General features: G+C 45.3%; 1 protein-coding gene across 2 annotated transcripts in view; it reads right to left on the bottom strand.

Moving 5' to 3' along the window:
• Positions 1-772: 772 nt before the first annotated feature.
• FTO (FTO alpha-ketoglutarate dependent dioxygenase) overlaps positions 773-22,513 on the bottom strand; it is a 374,809-nt gene continuing 353,068 nt past the window's right edge. The window contains exons 9-10 of one of the 2 annotated variants that reach the window (XM_081275885.1): positions 2,820-2,990; positions 773-1,106 (exon numbers count right to left, since the gene is read on the bottom strand). In XM_081275885.1, coding sequence (XP_081132011.1) covers positions 2,837-2,990 — 154 coding nt within the window. In that variant the 3' untranslated portion in view covers positions 773-1,106; positions 2,820-2,836. Of the gene's footprint in view, positions 2,991-22,513 lie in introns of both variants that reach the window. The other variant, XM_081275884.1, reaches the window with a different exon arrangement.

Below are 22,513 nucleotides of genomic sequence, written 5' to 3'. Positions count from 1 at the left end.
CTTTAACTAGTTGATCTATCAGCCTTCTTGAGTCCCCAGGTCCCCTCGGCCCCCCACCCATGTTGGTATCCTTCAGCACTGACAGTCATCTGGAAGGATCCTGTCATTTACTTCCTGGCTTCCCAGGTAAGTTCTTATTTTGGTCACTACACACCCCTGGGCCTCCACGAGGCTGGGAGCCTGGTGGAACCAGAGCTCTACCCTTGGATCCTGGGGCCACCGCACGGTTGAGGCATCCGGAAAGAGAGAGATCAGTGGCCACTGAGTGCCAAGCTATGTCTTAGATCACGTCTCTCAAGGGAGCTGGGACCGATGGCCACGGAAGGCCACAGAAGCCTGGTAGGAAAGCAAGCGGGCGCTGGTGCTGACGCAAGTGGTCCCGGGCCCGGCTGCCTGCTCCTCATCCACACTCATCACTCTGGGCCCACATTCCCAGGAAAGTCCTTCCCCAATCGCAGAGAGGACCAGGCCTTCCCTTGGCGCCCAGGTCTTTGCAGTTGCTTGATATGACCTCCAGCCTCCCCTCTTCCACCCACCTGAAACCTCCCGGGGGGCAGAGGTGAGCCCCAAGCACACCAAGCTCCTGCTCCCCAAAGGCCACTCTTCTGAAAACATGATTTCACCTTTCAGATTCATCTAAGGCAGTGGCTTCTCCAACTCCACCATATATCACCTGGCTGCACCTGGAGGGTTTGGAATCTCCCTCTATCCACCCGGGGAGCCCCCAGGCCCACCTGCCAGTGTACAGGGAGCAAAGCCCGGAGCCTCTGTGTCTTATCCTTTTAATATCTTTATTGTATATGAATGCTTAATGATGCACACAACAGATTAGTACAAGCAGTTCATGAATATAGTGGGGTAGGATACACAAATTTGGGGGTACGCACTAAACATTAGTGATTCTTACTACTGGGGTACGAGCAAGCAGGTTTGGAAGGCGTGGACATGAGGGGTGAAGCAGATCAGGTTTACAGTACACGAAAACAGGAGTAACAGGGTCCACTGCAAACCACAGGGGGTCACGGCCACTTCAGAGCAGGAGACGCCGCCACTTAGCCTGTTACCATGCTGGGATGCAGGCTTAGGACTGGCAGGTGCTCCAATTTCTAAAGAGAATGCAGACATTTGAATTTTACACGAATTCTCCCAATTTAAGAGTATTGGCACCTAATGAAATGTAACAAAGAACAAACACCAAGGGGGCAAAACAAAGAGGGGCCAGGTGGTCGGGGGCTGGGGCCCTGTCAACACCTTTCTCATCTCTTTGACTGATGAGGAAACCGAGGCTCAAAGACACCGAGGAATAAGTCCGGGGTCTGAGAGTCTCAGCATGACGGTCTCACTTTCCCACCTCCAGGGGACAGAGTGCCTCTAGCCATCAGATCCTGAAGGCAGGAGGCTATGCTCTGTGCACCTCTCCAGGGCCAAAGTTCTCCAGTTTCTAAACTACTGTGAAGGCTACGGGGGAGGCGACACGCCGAGGAGAGGGCTAACTATCCTCACGATTTCTGGGGAAACCAAAGGGCAGGAGCCAAGCCAGAAAGGGAAAGAAGTGATAATGGCATCACAAGACAAAAACTGGCACAGCGATTCAGAAAGGGAGCGGAAGACACCCACATCCAGATCCGCTTACTGACACGTAAGGGCACGTTTATCTAGCACTTCACGATGTGCCAGGGACTGATCTCAGTCTGCAGCTAGATCACGTCACTGAGTCTTCATCTTGGGATCGGACACCTTTGGCATCCCCATTATAGAGATGAGGAAACTGAGGCAGGAGAATGTGCCAGAGGTCACATAAGTAGTGGGGGGTCTTAATTTAGGCACTCTGAAGCCAGAGGCCAGGTCCAACCTCTGCTCCACCAGGTGTGTCTGTAGTGTCAATGTCATTAGGATGGAGCACTGGGGTTCTTCAAGGCTCATTATCTGCACATGGGGGATTAGAGAAAAACTTGTGCTCTGCTGCCTAAATTCATGATGCAATGTAAATTGGGCTGGTCTCTGTCATCAGATCAGGGAAAGTCCCTAAAGACAGGATGTCAGCTTTGTTTTAAGGTTAACACTGTCCCAGGCCCGACTGTGGTGTGCAGGACTCACAGCTCAGAATTTCACTGAGCTTTTTCTCTGAAAAGGGAAAGGGGCTACTCTTTAGAGTCATTGCTCTTTTAATCTCATTCTCCTGTGGGAAGAGCAACTACAAAAAATTGGGAAAGGGAACACCTGCAAGTGAACGCTTCCTCCAAGACAACTTTCTACAATGATGAAAATACTCCTGTCTGTGTTGTCCCACACTCTAGCTACATGTGGCTGTGAAGCACTAGATATGGGGAGGGCAACTGAGAAACTGAATTTGTAATGAAAAGTGAACTTAAACTTGAGATGCCACAGTCAGCAAGAGGCTGCCATATTGGATGGTACACCTCTAGGGGGCATGGTGAGGAACTGGGATGGACAACTCTGAGTTCTGTCTTTCCCCAGACAACTGGGCCCACTCTACATCTCTGAGGAGGCTGGTGAAGGAGGAAAGGAGGTGAGGCTCTGTCACAGGTTGGGCTACCTCCTTTGGCCCTTCGGGGCTAACAGTCTCCTATGAAAAAATCCCAAGTGGCCAAGGTTTTGGGGGGAAGTTCTTGTTGAATACCAAATTGGACTATGGCACTGTTGTTTTTCAACATCTCACTATTCACGGGCTCCATTCCCTAGCTGTTTTGAATTGGGACTCAGGTTCTACAACCCGAGGGCCAAGAGAGGCCTACACTTTGCCCAAGCCCGTGATAAGGTTGCGGGAGAGAAGCCAAGGATGTCTTCTCCTTCTCCACCTAAGACTGTGCTCCTTCTAAGGCTTTGCTTCCAGCAGCTGAGCTCTGAGTTCTGAGACGATGTCTGTGAGGTCAAAGGGCAGAGGCATGGAGACATCGTCCTTTTCCCAGTATGGACGGCAGTCTGGTTTCTGGTCCGCGGGTAAAGTTCGGGCGATTCGGCACTGGCACCTGGAAGAGTAAGAACAGGCCATGAACCCATTGGGGAAATTCCTGGAAGATCCAAACTCCTGGGAAACCTGGAGGCCAGCGCTGACACGTGCTCCCTACACCGTCCCCTGTGGCAGAGGTCACAGGGACAACGGGGAGAACGAGGCCGCAACACAAAAGCAGGTGTTCATGAGAAGGAAGAACCGATCCTCAGGCGCCAGGACTCGGTTTCTTTCCGATTCCCAGATCTGTATTATCTTGAGGAGCTTTGGAAAAGCCAATCATTAGAGAAATGCAGTTACTCTGCCTTTAAAATAGTGAATTATTTTTTCATTATCTCAACTGTTATTTAAAGTGTGTGATTAAGCCATTATCAGATTTAAATGTTTGTGGGATTTCGATGTATTACTAGATTACTGGGAAAGATTAAATTGAATTTACTGCATTAAAACGTCCAAGAATAGATTAAACAATATTACAGACCGGGTTGACTTTGGAGATCCTGGAGATTTGCAAGTGTCCCAGCTTGCTGGGCTCAGAAAAAAGCACGCCAAGGAGAGACCAATTTATAAGGATATATGCAAATAGAGGTTAATAATCATTTCCACTGATGAATAGGTGGGGGGAACTTCCACAAAATTAAATTAAGAGGCTAGCAAGAGTTAGTCCCTAAGGAAAACACTTAAATCACGGTTTTTATTAAATGGATTATTCATCAATAGTAGAGAAATTAATTATCATCTGCAGCTAAATTATAGCCTCGTAGGAAAAAAATAAAAGTTGGGGCAACGTCACCACACCTAAGCAGGCAGCCACCTCTCCAAGTCTGGCTTATTTAAAATTGGCCCAGGAGAGCTCAGTGGCTTTAGCTTTATTTATCTGAAAACTAAGCATGAGAGAAAAGGAAACAAATAGCAACTCTCTGGGAGTATGTGGCTGCCAAACTGCCTGCATCACAAGTGGAGAGGATGGGAAGGTGCACAGGTACCCACCTCCGCCTTCCGGAATCTCTGTCTACATCGATTAAAAAAATGGGCCAGACCCACTACTGTCTTCCAACTGTGTAGGAATGACCACAAAGGGATCAGAGAATGGGATGTCCCAGCCCCACTCCAAGCCTGATGGGACAGAAGGTTCCTAACTGCAAGACATCTCCTCCTCTGGGGAATTATTAATGGTGAGGGGCTCCTCAGGGGAAAACATACTTCAACTTTACACCTATTTTCGCATGTGGTTAATTGCCATACCGGCATCCTATGCACTCAATCCGTCGTACATTACACATAACATTCCAATATATCTCCGGCTCTCCGCATCAGGCCCTGATAATAGCGTCTGTTAACATGCACTAAGTACTATTATGTAGCACATCACTTCATAAATAATAAGATTAGCTGACCTCAGGGCCTCAAGAAGAGTAATGTGTTTAAATGTTCTCATTATTTATTTAAAACAAGAATTAAAGCAACAGAAGCTGCCTCTGACAATCCTCTTAGCATAAATATTAAACTGTTTGCACTGATAAGCACACATTGCACCGGGGGACGGAGGGCGAGTTCTGCAGACGACTTCACAATAGGTGTTGGAGACCGGGCTGCTTGCTGGCCCCGCTCTCAGGGTGCACCTCCCTAGTTCTAGAGATAGTCTCTAAATCACTTGAAAGGGACGAGGGGGAAATTAATATTCAAGGGAAGCTGCGACTAATTACACAGGAACTCTGCAAAGCTCTCTAAATCGTGCTTTCTCTCTGCCTCAGACTCATAGAGTAATGCTCAATTTACTGGGTAGGGAAAGTTATTCCAAATTGAGCATTTCAATCTCACAGTGGATAAATTATCCGTGCACACATTATCCTGCTTGGCAGATTAAAGGGCTATGATAAGTGTCGATCCACCTAGAATATCATAAGGTTTGTGAAAAGTCAATAGAGATGCTTTTTCACCTGTCAGATGGGGTTGGCCTCCTCACTTTGAGAAAGTATTAAAAATATTAGACCCTGCGGCAGAGGTCTGCTCAATGCCGTGTCGTACAAGCCTCCCAAGGCCACTGGCTTTGCTTTAGGGCCAAGCTGTTACCAGGTTTTTTGCCACTGGTCTTCGCATGGAAGGAGGGAGCCATCTCCTTTCCCTGCAGGCCCTGCTAGGCAAGAGTTGTTCGTACCCACTCCCTCCACCTGGGCTTGGCTTCCCTGAGTTTCTTCAGGGCCTTAATTCAGCAATTTCAAGACACTTTAAAATTCTTAATGCCAGTGCTCCTTGCCAATTTCCCAATGACGGTGAGAGGGCCCAGCTGAGGGCTCATTGAGATGCTGCCTTTCCCATGAGAAGGGACAGACACTCCCAACTCACATTATACCCTTTGCTTCTGCATCAGGCTGGGCCCCGAACTGGAAAAGAAAGGTTTGAGAATGACTTGAGGGCACCTCCCCTCTGGGTTTTTATTCCTCTTGATGAAATCACTAGTTCTGCCTTCTTGGACCTCAGTTTTCTAAGATGGGCAAATAGGGAGGGTGCCATGGGGTGGGCAGGGGAGTGTCCTCTGGCCTCCTGGAGCTGCTGGTTTCCAGGGGCATGACACCGTGGGTTCTTATCTATCCAGTGGAGACGATATCAATAACAATGAAGATGACAACAATACAGCAGAGTCCCCTTTTTGTGGTTTCACTTTCTGCAGATTCAGTTACCCGCTGTCAATCATGGCCGGAAAATATTGAAGGGAAATTTCCAGAAATAATTTGTAAGTTTCCATTTGTGTACTCTCCTGAGGAGCATGATGAAACCTCATGCCGTCTAGGTCTGTCCTGCGCAGGGTGTGAATCATCTATCTGGCCAGTGGGCACACACTGTATATGCTACCCGCCCCACACTGTCATGGTTTGATGACCTCGAATTGCTCCAAAAAGATGATCTTCCTTCTGACATACCCTCAGGAGCTCAATGGCAGCCTAAGGCAATATCACAAGGCCCACGCCAATTAGCTGGGTTCACCACGTCACACAGGCGCTGTGTCACCTCACAGAACCACCATTATTGTCAGAAGGGTGAGTGCAGTAGATGATATTTTCAGAAAGAAAATGCATATTTATATGACTTCTATTATAGCACACTGTTATAATTATTCCATTTTTAGTAGTTTTTGTGGTTAATCCCCTACTGTGTCTAATTTAACCCTAGGTATGTATATATTAAAAAAAAACATAGGATATAGAGGGCTACTATCCAAGGTTTCATGACTGTGGGTCTTTGGACATATCCCCCTGGTTCAGGGTGGGCTGCAGTAATAATAATACCTTACTTATAGGGTTGTTGTGAAGATTACATAAATTAAAACATGTAAAATGCTTACCACTGCCCGGCAGGCTGCTCGAGGAATACTGACATTATTATCACTATCATCGCTTCCATCACGTGTACCAGTGACGGACGAGGGACACCTGTGCCAGTCTCCTTCCTTCACACCCCTGGGTGGGTAACCTCTGCACTGGCTCTTCCTGGAGGATACTGTGGAGATCCAGGAGCAGAACTTTCTGGCTGGAATCAAATTGAGCCTACAGCTGAGTCCTGTCCACAGGACACTCTGGGACCCTGCTGCAAATTTCCAGTGCCGGGCTACAGTGTTCAGACTCAGACAGGATCTGCCGTTGTTCCTGAAGACCCAGAACAAGTGAAGGGCACTAGTGTCACATTTTGTAAATGGTAGCTGCTTCAGATTGACTTGATTTGTTTCTTAGCTCACAGGTTCTAGAGTCTCCTGCACAATAAAGGGGCCCCGAGTTGTCTGAAGACATGTTTTAGAAATACTGATTATGGCAGATGGTGGTTGTCGGGTATGGGTTCCCTCCTTCCCCACCAACAGGTTTTCCTGAGGGGAATTCATCCCTTCTCCATGCTGAGCCTCACAGTCTGGATGGGCCGGCTCTACCTCTGTGTCAGAGGAGAGTTTTGAGGGGCCTAAGCTAACGAGCATGTCCCCCTCTTCCAGTCATAGGGAAGGTTTGTGGGGGGGAAGCATGGCTCAAACTAGGGCCAAATCAAGAACAGATGAGAGGAGTATTATGGGAGCTGAGGGGAAAGACCTTCTCTCTCCTCTTGTGTGAACTATTGGCCAGACCTGCCAGAGTCATTTGCCACCATGGTACAAGATGCAGGGTCCTGGATGATGTTGTTCCAGGGGCTGGATCAGGCCTCACTAGCTCTGCTTAGACATTTTGGTTCCACAAGTCTTTATTGTACGAGTCAGGTGTGTCTGTCACTTGCGACCTAAAGAATCCTAGTCGACATGCTGGTCTTGCTTCCCACCTCTCTGTCACCTCTCGCCTTTGTGGCCATCTGTGACCGTGGCCCTGCCATGTATCTGATGTGGCTGTGGATAGTCTGGTAGGTGAAGGGACCGTCTGGGCCTGAAAGCATGACAGCCTGGCCTTGGCCTTTGGTTCAAGTCAAATCAACCATTTAACTTGGGATAAATGTCTACCCAAAAGTCAAGGGAATGCCGATGTCACCCACGCTGTCCTGTGTGAAAAGCAAGGCAGAGCTAGATGATCTTTTGAAAAACATTTAAAAGATTCCCCCAACTTAGTGTCACTCATATTTCCTTTCTAAATTCACATTATTACTTCAACTCAAAGGACTCCATAAGCCACTCCCCAAACTCTTAGCTACTTAGGAAAGATTCTCCCGGAATGACCTGGTGACAGAACAGGAAGCGACTGAAAGGTGTCACGCTGGCTGGTCTGTTAGCAGATTGTCCAGAGGTTCCCCAGCCCCCACCCCAAGGTGTAACTCATACGGGCCGGGCCTCACTGCCCACTGATTTCCCTAGGGCTGCACTTAGGTTTGGACGATCCAGATTGCAGTTACATTAGTGAACACTGGTCACCATGCTAAAATTAACCACTTTAGCTAAAGTGTGTGTTAATTATGGGTATGCAAGCAGTCAATAAAAGGTTAATGCAAAAGTCAAAGGATAAATTTCTTCCCTTATTGCATCACTTCACAGACTAAATGACTAACATTATACTTTGTGTTTTTAATCAATAGGTTTTACAGTAATGTGCTGGCCATTGATTTTAAGAAAACACATACGATCTTCTTCCCTGTCCCTAAATTTTGCAACAAATAAAGAAGGACAGGTAACACTTCCATTACTCTTGAGGCAATGGTAAAGATTTCAGGAGGAGTGGTTTCTGCTAATAGAGTCACTGAAATATGCAAGATTAAAACACACACACATGCGCGCGCGCGCGCACACACACACACACACACACACACTGAACTTCATGGAGAAATGTTACCAGGCACAGGCCACTGAAGAAACAAGAAAAATGAACCTGTAAAGAGAGAATTCTTTACTGGGAAAGAGGAGAGTAACTCCTGATGAGAATAACAATTACATTTTGAATATTAGTTAAATGTCCCACAGAATTTCAGTACACAGTATAGGCTTATTTGATTTTCACAATAACCTAGGAGAATGGTGAGGGTGGGTATCTGGACCCCCATTTTGAACGAGGATTTCCTTCCCTCATTTAGTGGTTAGTGGGGAAGCCAGGGTTAGGCCAGACCCATGGGCAGCTGGCTGGCCTCCCCTTCCATTATGTTCCATCTTTTTCATAGACTTCATTTGGACTAAAAATGGATCCTGTCCAGTGACTACTGAGCCAAAAATGTCAACTTTAGATATTTAGGAAATTACAAACCATTTTGGGGAGGGCGGGTAGGGGAGGCAAAATGTTTTTTTCCTAGTTTCTAGCAAGACTATTGTTATGACAAATGACTGACAAACTTGTTTTTCTTGTTTTCATTCTAATGACTTTGAGATTCTTATGACATAAACATCTATTGTCTGTCAAAATAAGAAACTGTTGCCTTTGAAGGGTATAAACTATCTCTAGTTATATTCTGTGGGTGACCTTGAGAAAAGTATTTCAAACTCTTGGTTTCCTCAACTGTTTTATGAAGTTCATGTTTCCCTGCTTCCCCAGGTTATGTGAAGATAAGATCAAATAATATATGAAAGTGCTCTAAGATATGAAAAGTGCCATATAAATGTATAATTATGCCTTTATGTCTCTTTTCCCAGAGTATGTAAATTCTATTTTTAAACATAGCTGATCTTAAAATGAAATACAACCCACTTCTAAACGTGAGAGCAGTTCAAACCAACAATTCAATCAGAAAGTATCCAATTACTAAAAAAAAGTATATTCTTTAAGTCGGATTTTTTTCTGGAATTTTCATTTACAATGAGGTGTTGACAGTCACTCTAGCTCATGCTGGACAGACGTCTGTTTTAGGGTGTCGGCCCCATCAGAATGGATTCTCTCAAACAATACAAGATACTCTCAAGGCTTAAGAAGGCTCAGGTAGAAAATACTGGTGTTACATCAGATCCACATTAACCTGCAAATCCCAGTGCCAGGATCAGCATGAAATAATGGTGTAAGGGGCAACAATTCCCTCAAAGGCCTTATGCTTTGGAGGGAGCATGGGACCAATATGGCAGCCAAACATACTCTGCCTCTGCCTCTGTGAGCCATGAGAGTCACAGCCCTGCCGCAGAGTGTGGTTATGGTATTGTTATCTAAATCCTGGACAGTACTTTATGTACAATTTAAGGGATTTTCATGTGTAACGTTTTGCTTTCCATGTTGTCTGCTTAAACCCCACATTTACAATCTAGCCCAGAAGAAGGGGGCCCTCCACTGCACTGTTTTTCAGCCTCACTATGCTTTGTTTCAAGTGATTTATTTTGGTCAACGGTGGGAAGAGTATGCAGTCCAGTCCTTGACACTCTATGGCTTAGGAAAAGAGTTAATCCATTTATAATTTGTCTTCTGGGACTTTTGTTATTGCTATCCTAGCACGCTGGAAAACTTCACAAATAAATAGCCACCCTGTCCTAGTTATGTCTATCTTAATCTCCTACGTTGGCAGAGATGGTTTTATAAAACCAGCTTGCCAATTTTGCAGAACTGTTTACCTAATGCAGAAACACTAAGCAAAACCAGTTCCTAAATGAATTTCTGATAAAGGACACAATCACTCTGTCTTTGAAAGGATTTTAGCCTGTTGCTTCTGTCCCACATTAATGTTTCCAGATCAGTAGAGTCAAGAACACACACCCAGAGTGAGGAAAGGCCACGCTTCTGCCCAGGGGTCAGCTTTTTCTTTTTTTTTTCCTTTTTGGTCAATAAACTTTTATAGTAGGTAGTACTTTCCAACCGTGACCACTTGAGAAGCTGGGCTTGACTTAGCCTCTCATTGTGGACAAATCTACTTTTGGGTCTCGCACTTCTGGGAAAAAGTGAGAAGTCTAATAATATAAGATAGCCTGTTTGGTCACTTTAAAAATACTTAAGACTACCAAATATACCCAAAGTGTTTTAGGCACCAGGATGATGCCATGGCTAAACAGACATTTTTAAAGGAACTGTTATGCCATTCAGCATGGATAACCCTGCTGCCTGGATCTTGGTTTTAAAAAATCACCATATTGACAGAGGATCTACTGGGAGAGGGATACAGTGCAGGCTCCATCCAGCTGCCATACCTGGTTTGTAACCTCCACATTTGTTTGAAACTCAAATGGCATTTCCTACATAAATAGTGGTTGTCACTGTTTCCAATGTCCCCCCTCAACAACTGCATAATCTATAATTTCTCTGAAATATACTATAAATAATACTGTATATCCCCAAAACCATGAATATCAAGATTTTTGTTTTGTTTTTGATGAAAAAGAACATTTAGAATTCCAACTTGGGATTCCCAGGAAAGATTTCATGAGGGCTTCCTGGCCTTCTGGCTGATGGAACCAGAGCCTCTTCCCAGTTGGAATCACTGCTAATCAATGATCCTCCAGTGATAAGACCAAAGGAAAAGTAATAATGCTAATTAAAAGCATTAAAGATAGCCAATGACAAATGTTGAGTACCAGGTACGGTGCACATGTTCCATTTAAATGTTTGTCCTCAGAATGGAAACTGAGGCCCAGAAGACTAACCAACCCAATATATCACAGCCAACTGAAGGAGAGTCAGGATATGAAGCCAAAATCAACTGACTCCAAATCTCAAGCTCTTCATACTATTCCAAAATACATATATATATATATTTTTTTTATATAAATCATTTGTGGCCCTCATTAAAAACAGTCTTCCATGGCGCTCAGTCCAAGTCAGATTCTCCAGAGGAGGGTCCTATGACTCTTCAGGCTCATAAGTGACTCTTGGGATCAGGCTAGTTGGTGAAAGCACTGTGTCATGTTAACCCATCCCCAAGGACCCCAAAGATGCTACAGGAGCATTGCTGGGGTCGGGGAGACGAGGGTATCTTTGGGTCTATAAAGAACCAACATTAGGTTCATCTCCCTTGCAGAGGAAACCAGACTTAGGGTCGGCTCTTTCAGATCTGTAACTTGGCCCCCGAAGCAGGCAACATACAACAAGTCTCCTGAAGTCCCTTCCTCGACTCCAGGGACCCTGGCAGGCCCCCGGAATCACTTAATATGTGAGACTGCTTGGCTCAGCACTGGGGTGTCAATTCAGGAGTTAGAAGGTTGAGAATAATTTTATCCGCAGCCTCATTTGCTGCTTCTCAGTTGCATAATAATAGTGATGAATGGTCTAACTTGACAGCTGAACATTTAGGAGCTGCTGACCTTTGGTCTCTGGTCACATGAGAGGGTCACCTGAAACTTGCATGGCTTCTACCTGCCCGAGGGTAACAATATAAAGGTCAAATGGGCTGGACGATTAGACGGATCCGTCTGAGGCAGCTTGGTTGGAAGTTGAAGAGAGGCCGGGTTGAGTTCCCCGGCACACAAAGCTATGGGACCACTGCAGAAATGCGCCCAACAAAAGATATACAATTTCAAAGCAGTCTAGAGTAACTTTCCTTGCAAGGGAATAGAATGAACTCATTATTTTTAAAGGGCAACAATGAAAACAAACACTTTGGAAGAAAATATATTCTGCCAGGGACTCAGCCATCGAGAGGCAAAGCACGCAGGCGTGAGGCTTAATGAGCGGTATTAATGCTCTACCTGCATCAAGGCAGAAGGTCCAACTGGATGCAGTTACTGGAACAAAATCCCCATCGGGTAGTATCAAGCCCTTCTTTCAGTCATAGAATATGGTCTCTCCCCTGTCCTCTGTCAGCACAGTATCCCACAAAGGACCGTGATTGACAAAAGATAACCCTTTCCAAATTTCGTGACTTCCCTGTTGCTTGAAACTTAAGTAAGACTTGCATGGGACAGGCTCAAACTTCAGAAAGATTCCAGAGAAGCTTACAGTTAGAAATTCAAGGCGGCTGTGGTTTTCAGATGCACTCTACGTTTTTGAAAACATTTTTTCCCCCTGCAAAATCTAAAGATTTTTGCTTTTGACTGTTTGGTTCAATTCCATTTACTCAGAATCAGATAATGGGAGTCACATGGGTAACGAATATAGTTATGATAATAAAAGCTAAAAAGCCAATGTCATCGATTTCCAGAACCTAGGAACTTCATAACTAGTGGAATATGCAGACATTACAGGAAAATCTGATTCACACAAAGAGCCTGCTTTTCTACACAGGATTCTTTCCTGCAAAGTCAAAAACCGACAGACAGATTGCCATTGGGGCATAATCCACTCATGCTCCTGAGAGATGAGCAGAGCAAAGGACAATGGCTTACAGAATAAAAGGCCAGCTGTTCTGACTTTGGGTGGCTCATTTGAGTTGTAAGCTGTGAAATAAATTTGAGATGATGGTTCCCCCATCTGCTCACCTGTCAGTCTATCTCCACTGCACTGCTGTTTCTAGAAACACTTCCCTGTAACCTGCTTAATTGGTGTCTGGCTGCTGAGAAACCTCTCCCAAGTTTATCTTAACCTTATTGGGAACTTCAAGCTACTTGGACCCTCACGTCTCCCCTCTTCCCTAAGAACATGCATGGAGAGGTTGACAGCATTTATGGTAGAAAACTCAAGGGCATCCAATACTGAATACCATGAGGCCGGCCAAATTCAGTACTAGAGAGAAAATGGTGGACTGAAATCAAAATGCCAGTGTATCAGGGTCATACCAGGTTGTTGGAGAGCTTATGCTTTGTGCTGGTTTAAAAGGTGAGCTCCATCAAAATTCTTGTGAAGCACCAGCTGTCCGTCATGATGCGACCTCTCCTTTCCCCATCCTCTTCTCTCCTGCCACCCATCCCCTGTGCACCTGGCTCCACTGGTCCTAGCTTCCTTGCTCTTCCTTAAACAGGCAAGGGCACTCTCAGGGTACCAGCACCTGTGATGCTTCTGCCTGGACCTATTCCCTAAGATATCCACGGGGCTTACTCCCCTCACGGCCTCAGGTCACTGTTTCAGCTGAATCCAATCATGGACCTTCCTTGACCTTTCTAACTTAAGATGGCAACATCTCCCTTTTCCCAATCCCAATTTTTCTCGGTAACATTTGACACCATCTGGTCTGTATGTAAGAGAGGGAGAGTGTGCTTGGCTCCCCAGAGGGAGGGATTTCTATCTTGCTTACTGCTATATCCTCCAACCCCAGGGTAAAGTTTGGCACGTGGGAGCTGGAATAAATACCATGGGAGGCACCAGTGATAGATAGCACCTTGCATGTCACCTGGACTCCTTCAAGTGGAATGAACTTCCCTGCTGCCCAACACCAGGACACAACAGAGGGGAGGTAATAACAATGTCCTTCTGACCCACAGACAAGCAGGACGGCGTGGTGGGGAGCACACGGGTCCGAGAATTCAAAACCTAGTTCTGCCACTACTTTCCTTGTGATCAAGACAAAACCTTGACTTCCTGGCTGTCATTACCCAGATCTGCATGATGAGGAGTTAGGTTAGACAGCCCCCAAGTTTCTTCCACTCTCTTAAAAAAAATTGGATTTTTAAAATAAAAACTATCATGGTTTCTCTCTGCTTGCTTTGTCTAGGTTTGGAGATGAGGAAGTAGAGGCCTCGCTCCGGGTCATGTGGCCAGTATGACCCACGGTTGGGACTAGAACTACCTACTACCCTGTGCTTCCTTTCTGGGTAGAAATGTAAGCACCACCAGCCACTGTTGCTCTGATTCAAAAACTACCTTTGCAAGCAAGTTCTGGTTCCATCAAAGGTAGTGCATGCACATCAGACTCCCCCACTTTTCCGGGGTACTGTTCCACTCTAGCCAAAGAATCCGTGGGTTCTTCAAGCTGCTGTTCAGCTCCAAGGTTAGAGATAACCGGCTGCTCCACTTGCCATGGACATTTTATGACAGGAAGAGAATTACACTGTGACACAGCTCTTCTGTGGCAGTCCAACCTGAGGTACCGAGATCTCTTTAACAATGCCTGTGAACTCCAGTGATATTCTGAGTGCCCTGGTCTTAAATCCAAAGCAGATTTGCATTTCAGTTCCTCTAGGAACTGAATGGTGCTGTTCTACAGCTAACATTTAGAAATTAAAATTGCCTTTGCCCACATAAATATTTATGTCACTGGTCAGGGATGGAGGAGGATGCCACTTCATGCTGCTTACTAAGTACCTACTGAGGAAGCCAGGATTTGGGCAGAGGACTTTCGCTGTTGCTTTGAGTATTCACTCATTCATTCCTTCATTCAACAAATACTTACTGGGTACCAGGATGTAGAGATACAGCAGGGAGCTAGACAAGGTCCTAGTTCTGTGGAACTTATCTTCTGGTTTGGGGACAGACAAATAATAAACATGTGTAGAAGTTATAAATTGCATCTAGCCACTAGCAAGAGGGACTAGAAATAACAGTGGTTAAAGCTGAAAGTCTGCCTTTATTTGAAGTCTGAAGGGGTCACACAAAAGCAGCCCATGGATATCTGGAACCCAGATGGCTCCATCTGTGTTTTTGCTCTACCATCTTTAGCAGACAGCTGCCATCCCTGAGGTCACCTATGGATCAGCCATCATACCTAAGTGTTAGGCAGGGAACGGGCAAAAGGGAAGAGGGGTGAAGTACTCCTTATCTTCTCCTTCTAAGGAAGGCAGCCAGTCACCTCCACTTCTCTCTCACTGACTAGAACCCAGTCACTGGGGTGCAAAGGAGGCTGGGAAGTGTAGTTTTTTCCCTGGAGGAACGGCTCCTTTCTTTCCCATCTAACATAGATTCTATGCTAAGGGAGAAGGAAAGAATAGGACAAGATAGAAACCATATGATGCAAGCAAATAAATAGTAAGATGACTTTAAACAAAGATATATATATATATATATATATATATATATTTTTTTTTTTTTTTGCTAGAGATAAATTCTCTGGAGCAAGTCAATGGGGACGTGAATAAGAGTGGTCAAGAGGAGTGGGGTGCTCTGGCCAGGGGATTGTGGTAGGTATCCTCTAGGGGAACTGTTTTAGGCAAGAGTGAGTTAGACATGTTCAAAGGACAGCAAGGTGACCCCTGGGGCTGGAGAAGGGTAATGGGAGGAAGATGCGGTAGTCAGAAGTCCAGCATCTTGGAAGCCACTGTGAAGACTGATTTTTTTTTTTTTCCTAAGTGAGACAGAAAACTACTGGAGGATTTTAAGCAGGAGAGGGATAAGATCCTCCTCCCAATACCCTGCAGAAAGCCTCTAGATTCCTTTAGGAATTGGGCCATTTCATTGGAGGACACTTCTATGCTTGACTGACACACAATTGGCTTGATAAAGCAGAGTATCTTCCTTAAGTCTCTTCTGTGGCCTCGTAGGCCCCGCCTGCTCTGGGGCTGAGGGGGAGACGGGCAGGGCTCTGAGCCTTATGGTCTCTGATGGCTTTGATGCATCGACCCCTCTGCATTAGGATAGAAGAGAAGGAACAACACCAGAGCCTCCTGCGTCCCCAAGTCCAAATGCTGTGTATCCTCAGAACTCGCCTCCTATGCAATGGAGGCTGTTCTTATTCTTCTTGGTGCTGTGCACTCAGGCTGGGGAGGAAGGGTAGTGAGAGCCAGGAAGGCTCAACAGGCCTCTGAGTCGGCCCTGGGGTTGCTTCTAAAATGACTTGGCTTGAAAGGAGTTTTTAAAATGAGAGAGAAGACCAAATTCTAAAATCCCCCATCTGAATGTGTGTGTGTGTGTGTGCTCGTGCACGTGCCTGTGTACTTCTGGTGATACCCCCACCACTGAACAAAGCCCACTGGAACCTCAGAGAGGAAGGACGATTTGCCACAGGGACTGTGGCGGGTTGCGGTGTGGCCTCCTGACTTCAGGTCAACCGGGCGGGTTAATTAATTAATCATCACAACTGCAACTTTCCCACCTGTGCATCTCTGGGACGAGGGGCAGCAGCGATAAGACATTATCTGCCTCTCACAGTCTGTGTCCCCGCCAGTGACCGGCACAGACGCTCACACTTGAGGGCTCTGAAGCTTGGTCTGCACTTCCTTCACTGTCTGGGGGTGATCTCATTCTCCCAGCTCCATGTTTGCTGGTGGGGTGACCTTGAGGAGGGCACTGAAGCAGCGTTTTCTCATCTGTCAAGCTGAGACAGCCACAGGGACCTGGGGCCACCTCTGATAAATACTGAAGTGTGGAAGGGTACCCGCCTCTGCGTCCCAGCCCCCTGGCTCCATCTGGGAAGAAGGCTTTTTCCCCACGCGGGAAATGAGTAAAGCCATGTCCTTGCCATGTCGTCTGGTAGAGATGGGCGGGTGGTGTGGAGGATGACGTGGCTCTTCAGGAAAGACACCCTTAGGCCCTCACTGCAGATCCCAGGCGCTTTCTCATTTGCCCAAATTCAGAAGGTCATAAGGAATCAAAGGACGACATCTGCTTGTGCAGAATGTCATTATAGGGGAGGCTGGGAACAAGAGGCCTGTTACAAGTCACCTTTCCAGCTCCTGAAAACAGGCCGATTAATGGAGAAGTTGGGCTCCTTCCTGAGCATCACAGGAGCAGGGTCAGCTGGGAACGAGCCAGGGCTCGGCAGTGAGTCGGGACAGCACAGCAAGGACTTGATTAGCTGATGTAACCTCCTGCCCCCACGCCGGGCCTGCCAGGGAGCCAGGCCTCTTCGCAGACTGCTAAGTTAGAATTTACACTTTTTGGAAGAACAGTTCTGCAGTCCAGACCACCTGGGAGTTGGCGCAGAATACTGCACCAAGGGTCCATTATGCTTTCTGTGCTGTGCTAATATAGGTCAGCTCAGGCGAGACTGCAAGACCTGGGAAAACTTGCCGTTCTTAATTTAAGAAGCTCTTCCCTGCTGGAGATGGATTCACCACGGTACTAGTGCCCAAAGGTACCTGCCAGGAAGTTCCAAGGCCAGGGTATGGGAGTGCCACCAGCAAGTGGCCAGTCCATGTGGTGTGAGTGGAGAGGTACCAGGTAGCACTCCCTCCCCAAATGCCCAGCTTTCAACTAATGCCAGAAAGTCTACCATTAATTCATTTTTTTCCAAGTGTACGGGGAAACAAAAGAGAAAGGTGTTTTAAAAATGCAACCACATCTATGGGGATAATATTTTAAGGCACTTCTCAGATTGTGCTGCTTCCTGGGGTGATGATGGGGAGGCACATGAGTTTTGCATTCCCCGGGGGTGGGAAGGGGAGAGACACTGCTGCACATTTTCACCTGGGGTTGACCATGTGAGTGGCCTTCTGGGAGAGATTCGTTCAGGAGGCCAGCAGATACAGACTAGAAGCAATTTAATTGGCTCCAAGTTAATGTCCTTTTCCAGTTGGTCTCATGTAAGCGCCTGGGAGTTATGGTCACTAACTCTTTTAAAATGATTTATAAAGTTCTTTCCCAGGAGAGAGGTCTTTGGGCAGGCAGCGAGTGAGTCTCTGAATTATTTCTCCATAGTGGGTACAGGGTGAGCATGAAGAAGCAGGTTCCGCCGTGAAGAATCTGAAGTGCTCCCCTAAAAGGAGGGAATTCTCATTTTTTTAGCAAGGTAATTTTTGACAGCTGTGGCTTGTTTTCTAGACTTCAAATCTGATAGAACCTCTGTCCTCAGGAGCTCATCTTATCTCCTACTCACTTAGTTTAAAGGTGACGTTAATAGACTTGCTCAACATGCGTGTGACAAAGTCAGGAGACTAGAATTCAGGTCTTGGGATCCTGAATTGGCTGTAGGCTTGCCTGCTGTTTCTCTTTTTAGTGTTGTAATTGCTAACAGTTCACACTGTTTGAAACTGTAAGTGCTTTTAATCATATAATCCCAATCACTCTCTGAGGTTGGTTTGATTAGGATCCCACCTCACAGATGGAACCCTGGAGGCAATGAATGGTTCTGTAATTTGCCTAAGGTAACAGAGCTTGTGAGTGATGTGGCTAAAACATGACCCCAGGCAGTCTGGCCCCAGAGCCCATAGTATACCAAACCACTACCCTACGATGTTAATGAAACTCTGCACGTACACAGTTTTAAATCTAATAATACAGAAAGGTCCATGATGTAAAAGCAATAGTCCCTCAAAGGCCCAGACCTGTCTTATGGTGGTTAGCTTCTACATCTCTAATCCACATAGACTGCCATTTCTTGATTACCAACTTTAGATATTATCTGTTGGCTTCCTGCAGTGTTATGTGAGGATTTGACTCTCTTGTATTCCATGCATGTGCAAATGGTGTTTGGGGAACTAGCCTCCAAACATGGCTCCCAATGGACCACGCCTCCACCATGTACTCCTATCTGGAGTCTAAGTTGGCTCTCTCTGTGACATGCTTTCAACAACTGATTACAAAAGAGGTGACAATTGGGCTAGTTTCTGAAAAAGGAAAAAAGAGAGAGAGAGAGAGAGAGAGAGAGAGAGAGAGAGAGAGAGAGAGTTTGGCAATTCCTCCTTTTGTGCTCTTGGGAGTCTTAAGCCACCACTGAAGAAGACTAGATACCCTGCTGGAGAGACTACAGGGAAAGGCCACAAGGAGAGGGGGTGGCCCTGAACACATGGAGGAAGAAAGGCCCAGCCCTCTCAGGGCCACAGTGAACCAGGCTTGGGGTCTCCGCTGCTATCTGACTACAGTCACCCCCAATGAGCCCAGCAGAAGAACCATCTGCTCAGTTGAGCCCCACTCATCCCAAGTCACTTTTCCAGCTCCTGAAAACAGGCCGATTAATGGAGAAGTTGGGCTCTAAGAGTCTAAGATGAGAAATAATAAAATAAGGGGGTTTTGAATCACTGGTTTTAGGGTGATTTGTTCTGTTGCACTGGATAATGGAAACCGTGTTTTCAGTATTTTTAGTTCCTTCATTAGCTGCCTTTGTGCCTTCAGATGATATGCTGAAATTTTATTTCTGGTTCCGTTAGCTTTTTTTTTTTTTAATGTGATAAGATATATCCACAAAAATATGCCATTTTGATGATTTAAAGTATACAGTTTGGTGGCAGTAACTGCATTCACAACATTGTGCCATCATCATCGAGAGAAACTCTCCTATCAAGTGACAAGTCCCTATTCCCCCTCCTGCAGTCCCTGGTAACCTATCATCTACTTTCTGTCGGCAGGAATTTGCCTGTTCTAGATATTTCACAGAAGTGGGTTCATGTAATATTTACCTTTTTGTGCCTAGTTTATTTCATTTAGCATATTTTCAAGGTTCATGTATGTAGAGAGAGAGAGAGAGTGAAAGTTTGGCATCCTAGAGTATGTACCGGAATTTCATTTCTTTTTGTGGCTGAGTCATATCCCATGGCATGTATACAACACATTTTATTTATCTACTCATCTGCTCATGGAACATTTAGGTTCTTTCCACCTTTTGGCTCTGAATAAGGCTGGAATTAACTCTGGTGCACATGGATCTGTTTGAGTCCCTGCTTTTGATTCTTTTGTGTCTGTGCCTAGGAGTGGAATTGCTGAGTCATATAGAATTTGAAATTTAATTTTTTGAGGAACCACCATACTATTTTCCAATGGTGCTAAACCATCAGAGTTACCAGAGGCAACACGGTGGGCATCCCAGCATCTATCCAATTTCTGTCCAAAGGAATGACAGCATCTCAGAGATCCCTAAAGAAAGTTTTCATGGCATTCATCAAACATTCTAGCAAAATCTCGTCCTTTCAAAGAATATTCTGCCATCTCTGATTGGATTTGTGAAGGCTGAGGGGTGGTTATCAAGGCCATGTATGCATGTCCTGATTGGCAAGCCATCCCTTACACAATAGCGACACCTCTAACCATGGGCATGGGCAAACAGCAAGTGGAGAATGTGGTGTTCTATGGGAGAACACCGCCTACCATCAGTGCTTTCCCAACATGCAGCTCAGAGGACAGAGCGTGAACTGTGTCACCAAATCTGTACAACAAGAAACCTGCTGTCATGATGCTCTCATTTCCTAACCACCTTTACTTGGACCTTTCTGACAGCAGATCATCAATTTTTTCATATAGAAAACATTTAATTCACTGCCATGTTTGGAATGTCTATTTCTTTCTTTTGGTACCAGGGGTGCTTAACCACTGGGCCACATCCCCAGCCCTTTTTCATATTTTATTTAGAGACAGGGTCTTGCTAGGTTACTTATGGTCTCACTAAGTTGCTAAGGCTGGCTTTGAATTTGAGATCCTCCTGCCTCAGCCTCCTGAGCTGCTGGGATTACAGGAATGTGCCACCATACCCGGTTGTCTACTAGGGCACTTGGGATGCTAACAATCTTTTAACTGTTTTTGCCCTTACCATTATAAAGGAAATGTGGCTTGGTAGGAAACATTTTAAAAAGTATTTTGAGCTATTGGGTCAGTATAAATATTATTCTCAAAGTTTATGTGCAATAGCCAGCATATTGAGCCATCCCACTTCCAAATATACACTGATGTTCTGCCAATTTACTTATAATTTGAAAATCTGGAGGTGACTTAAATGCCCATCACTGAGGAAATGATACTGAACTACAGCAGATCTACAGTATGGATTCCTCTGCAACAATTAAATAGAATAGATTTATATATTCTAACAAGGAAAGATATTCAAACTTAAGACATACTATTGAGTCAAAAAGGCAATTTGGGTATTGATTTGAACAGCATGATAATGATTTATGTGAAATAAATGAAGAATACATATTTGCCTAGGGGAACAGCTATGTCTGTGAATGTGTAGGAGAATATTCAGAAGGGAAAGAAAGTTTGAGATTGGGAGTGGTGGTGAAAGAGGATTTTATCTTCATGTATCCTTTATCTATAAAATTCAAATTTTTATAAAGGGCATTTATTTGTGTATTACTTGTATAATTAAAAATAGATAAAAATATTAAAAGTGGTCCAAGTGATTCAGGAGGCTGAGGCTGGAGAATTACAAATTGGAGGCCTGCACTGGCAACTCAGTGAGACCCTGTCTCAAAATAAAAAGTCAAAAGGGCTGGGTATGTAGGTCAGTGTACAGCACCCCTGGATTCAATCCTTCACTATACACACACACACACACACACACACACACACACACACACACACACACATTGATGGTGGTAAATAAAACCAAATAGCTTAGCTGGGGATGTGTATCAGTTGTTAAAGATTATAAAGACCTTCAGCCCTAATTTCATTTTTAACCAATCAAAATTCTGAGAACTCAGCAAGAAGAAAACGCTTGGCTTGGTCAACCCAGGGCTTTGAAGTCAACTAGGGAGACCAATTTCTTTGCATCTGAAAGGAGAATTTACTGCAACATCCTTTGCTGTTTTAATCAAGGTGGGGTTGTTTGAGGATTAGAGCAGAGAAAGGGAGTTCTTTTGATTCTCTGTCTCACTTTCCTCACACTTCTGCCACCCCAAGGAAACCGAGACCCTGCACGTAGAAAAGTAGACATAAAGGACAGGTTAGGAAGGTGAAACACCTAAGCTTCGTATATATTTTTTCTTTTTTTTCTACTTGTCTGTTAAGAAAACTTGTCAAAGCAACGAAGATGCCAAGTGGAAACAGATGTCTTTCTACCCCCAATGCTCTCAGGGATGGTTTCAGATATTCACATTTGTTTTCTAAGGAACTGTACCAAGAAACTTTTCTTGTCCACAGTTCAGCCCCTGGCGGTTGCTTGGGGCCCTCCGGGCACACATGCTCAAACAGGGCCTGGCCATGGCAGCCCCAGTTCCCGGCAAGCCCTGGAGACAGGGGAAGGCCCGGGGCGCTCAGTCTCAACTCCACTCCTGAGCACCTAGCACAACAGGCCTGAGCACATTCTTAACAAGGGCAAAAAAAAAAAAAAAAAAAAAAGGCAATGGCATTTCATTCTGGCTGGTTTTGTTTTGTCTTTCTGGGGCAGAGAGGCCTGGAGAAGTCCTCAGGATGCAGAGGGGCCTGGGAATACACGCTTCCCCCCCTTGGTTCACGACCCCTCCCCTAAGCCTTCGCTTTTAGGCACCTTTGTTGCTAAAGGCATTTAACTTTAATTCCATTTGACTTCAATTGTGTCCAAATTACTGTAAAAAGGAAGAAGACAACAAGCTGTAAATATGAAGAGAGACAGAAAATCATTGAGAATCCTGCCTTTATGAATATTTGATGAAGAAAGGTTAGATCTATAGCTGGTAAATTATAAGAAATTATGTCCGTCATGTGACTCTGTCAGCAAAGGTTAATACAAATGGGTTGGGACTTAGTTGGG

Source organism: Spermophilus citellus (assembly GCF_964194105.1).
Source record: "Spermophilus citellus genome assembly, chromosome: 18".
NCBI lineage: Eukaryota > Metazoa > Chordata > Mammalia > Rodentia > Sciuridae > Spermophilus > Spermophilus citellus.
The sequence above is the reverse complement of the archived record's forward strand: the minus strand, read 5'-3'. Positions and strand labels throughout refer to the sequence as shown.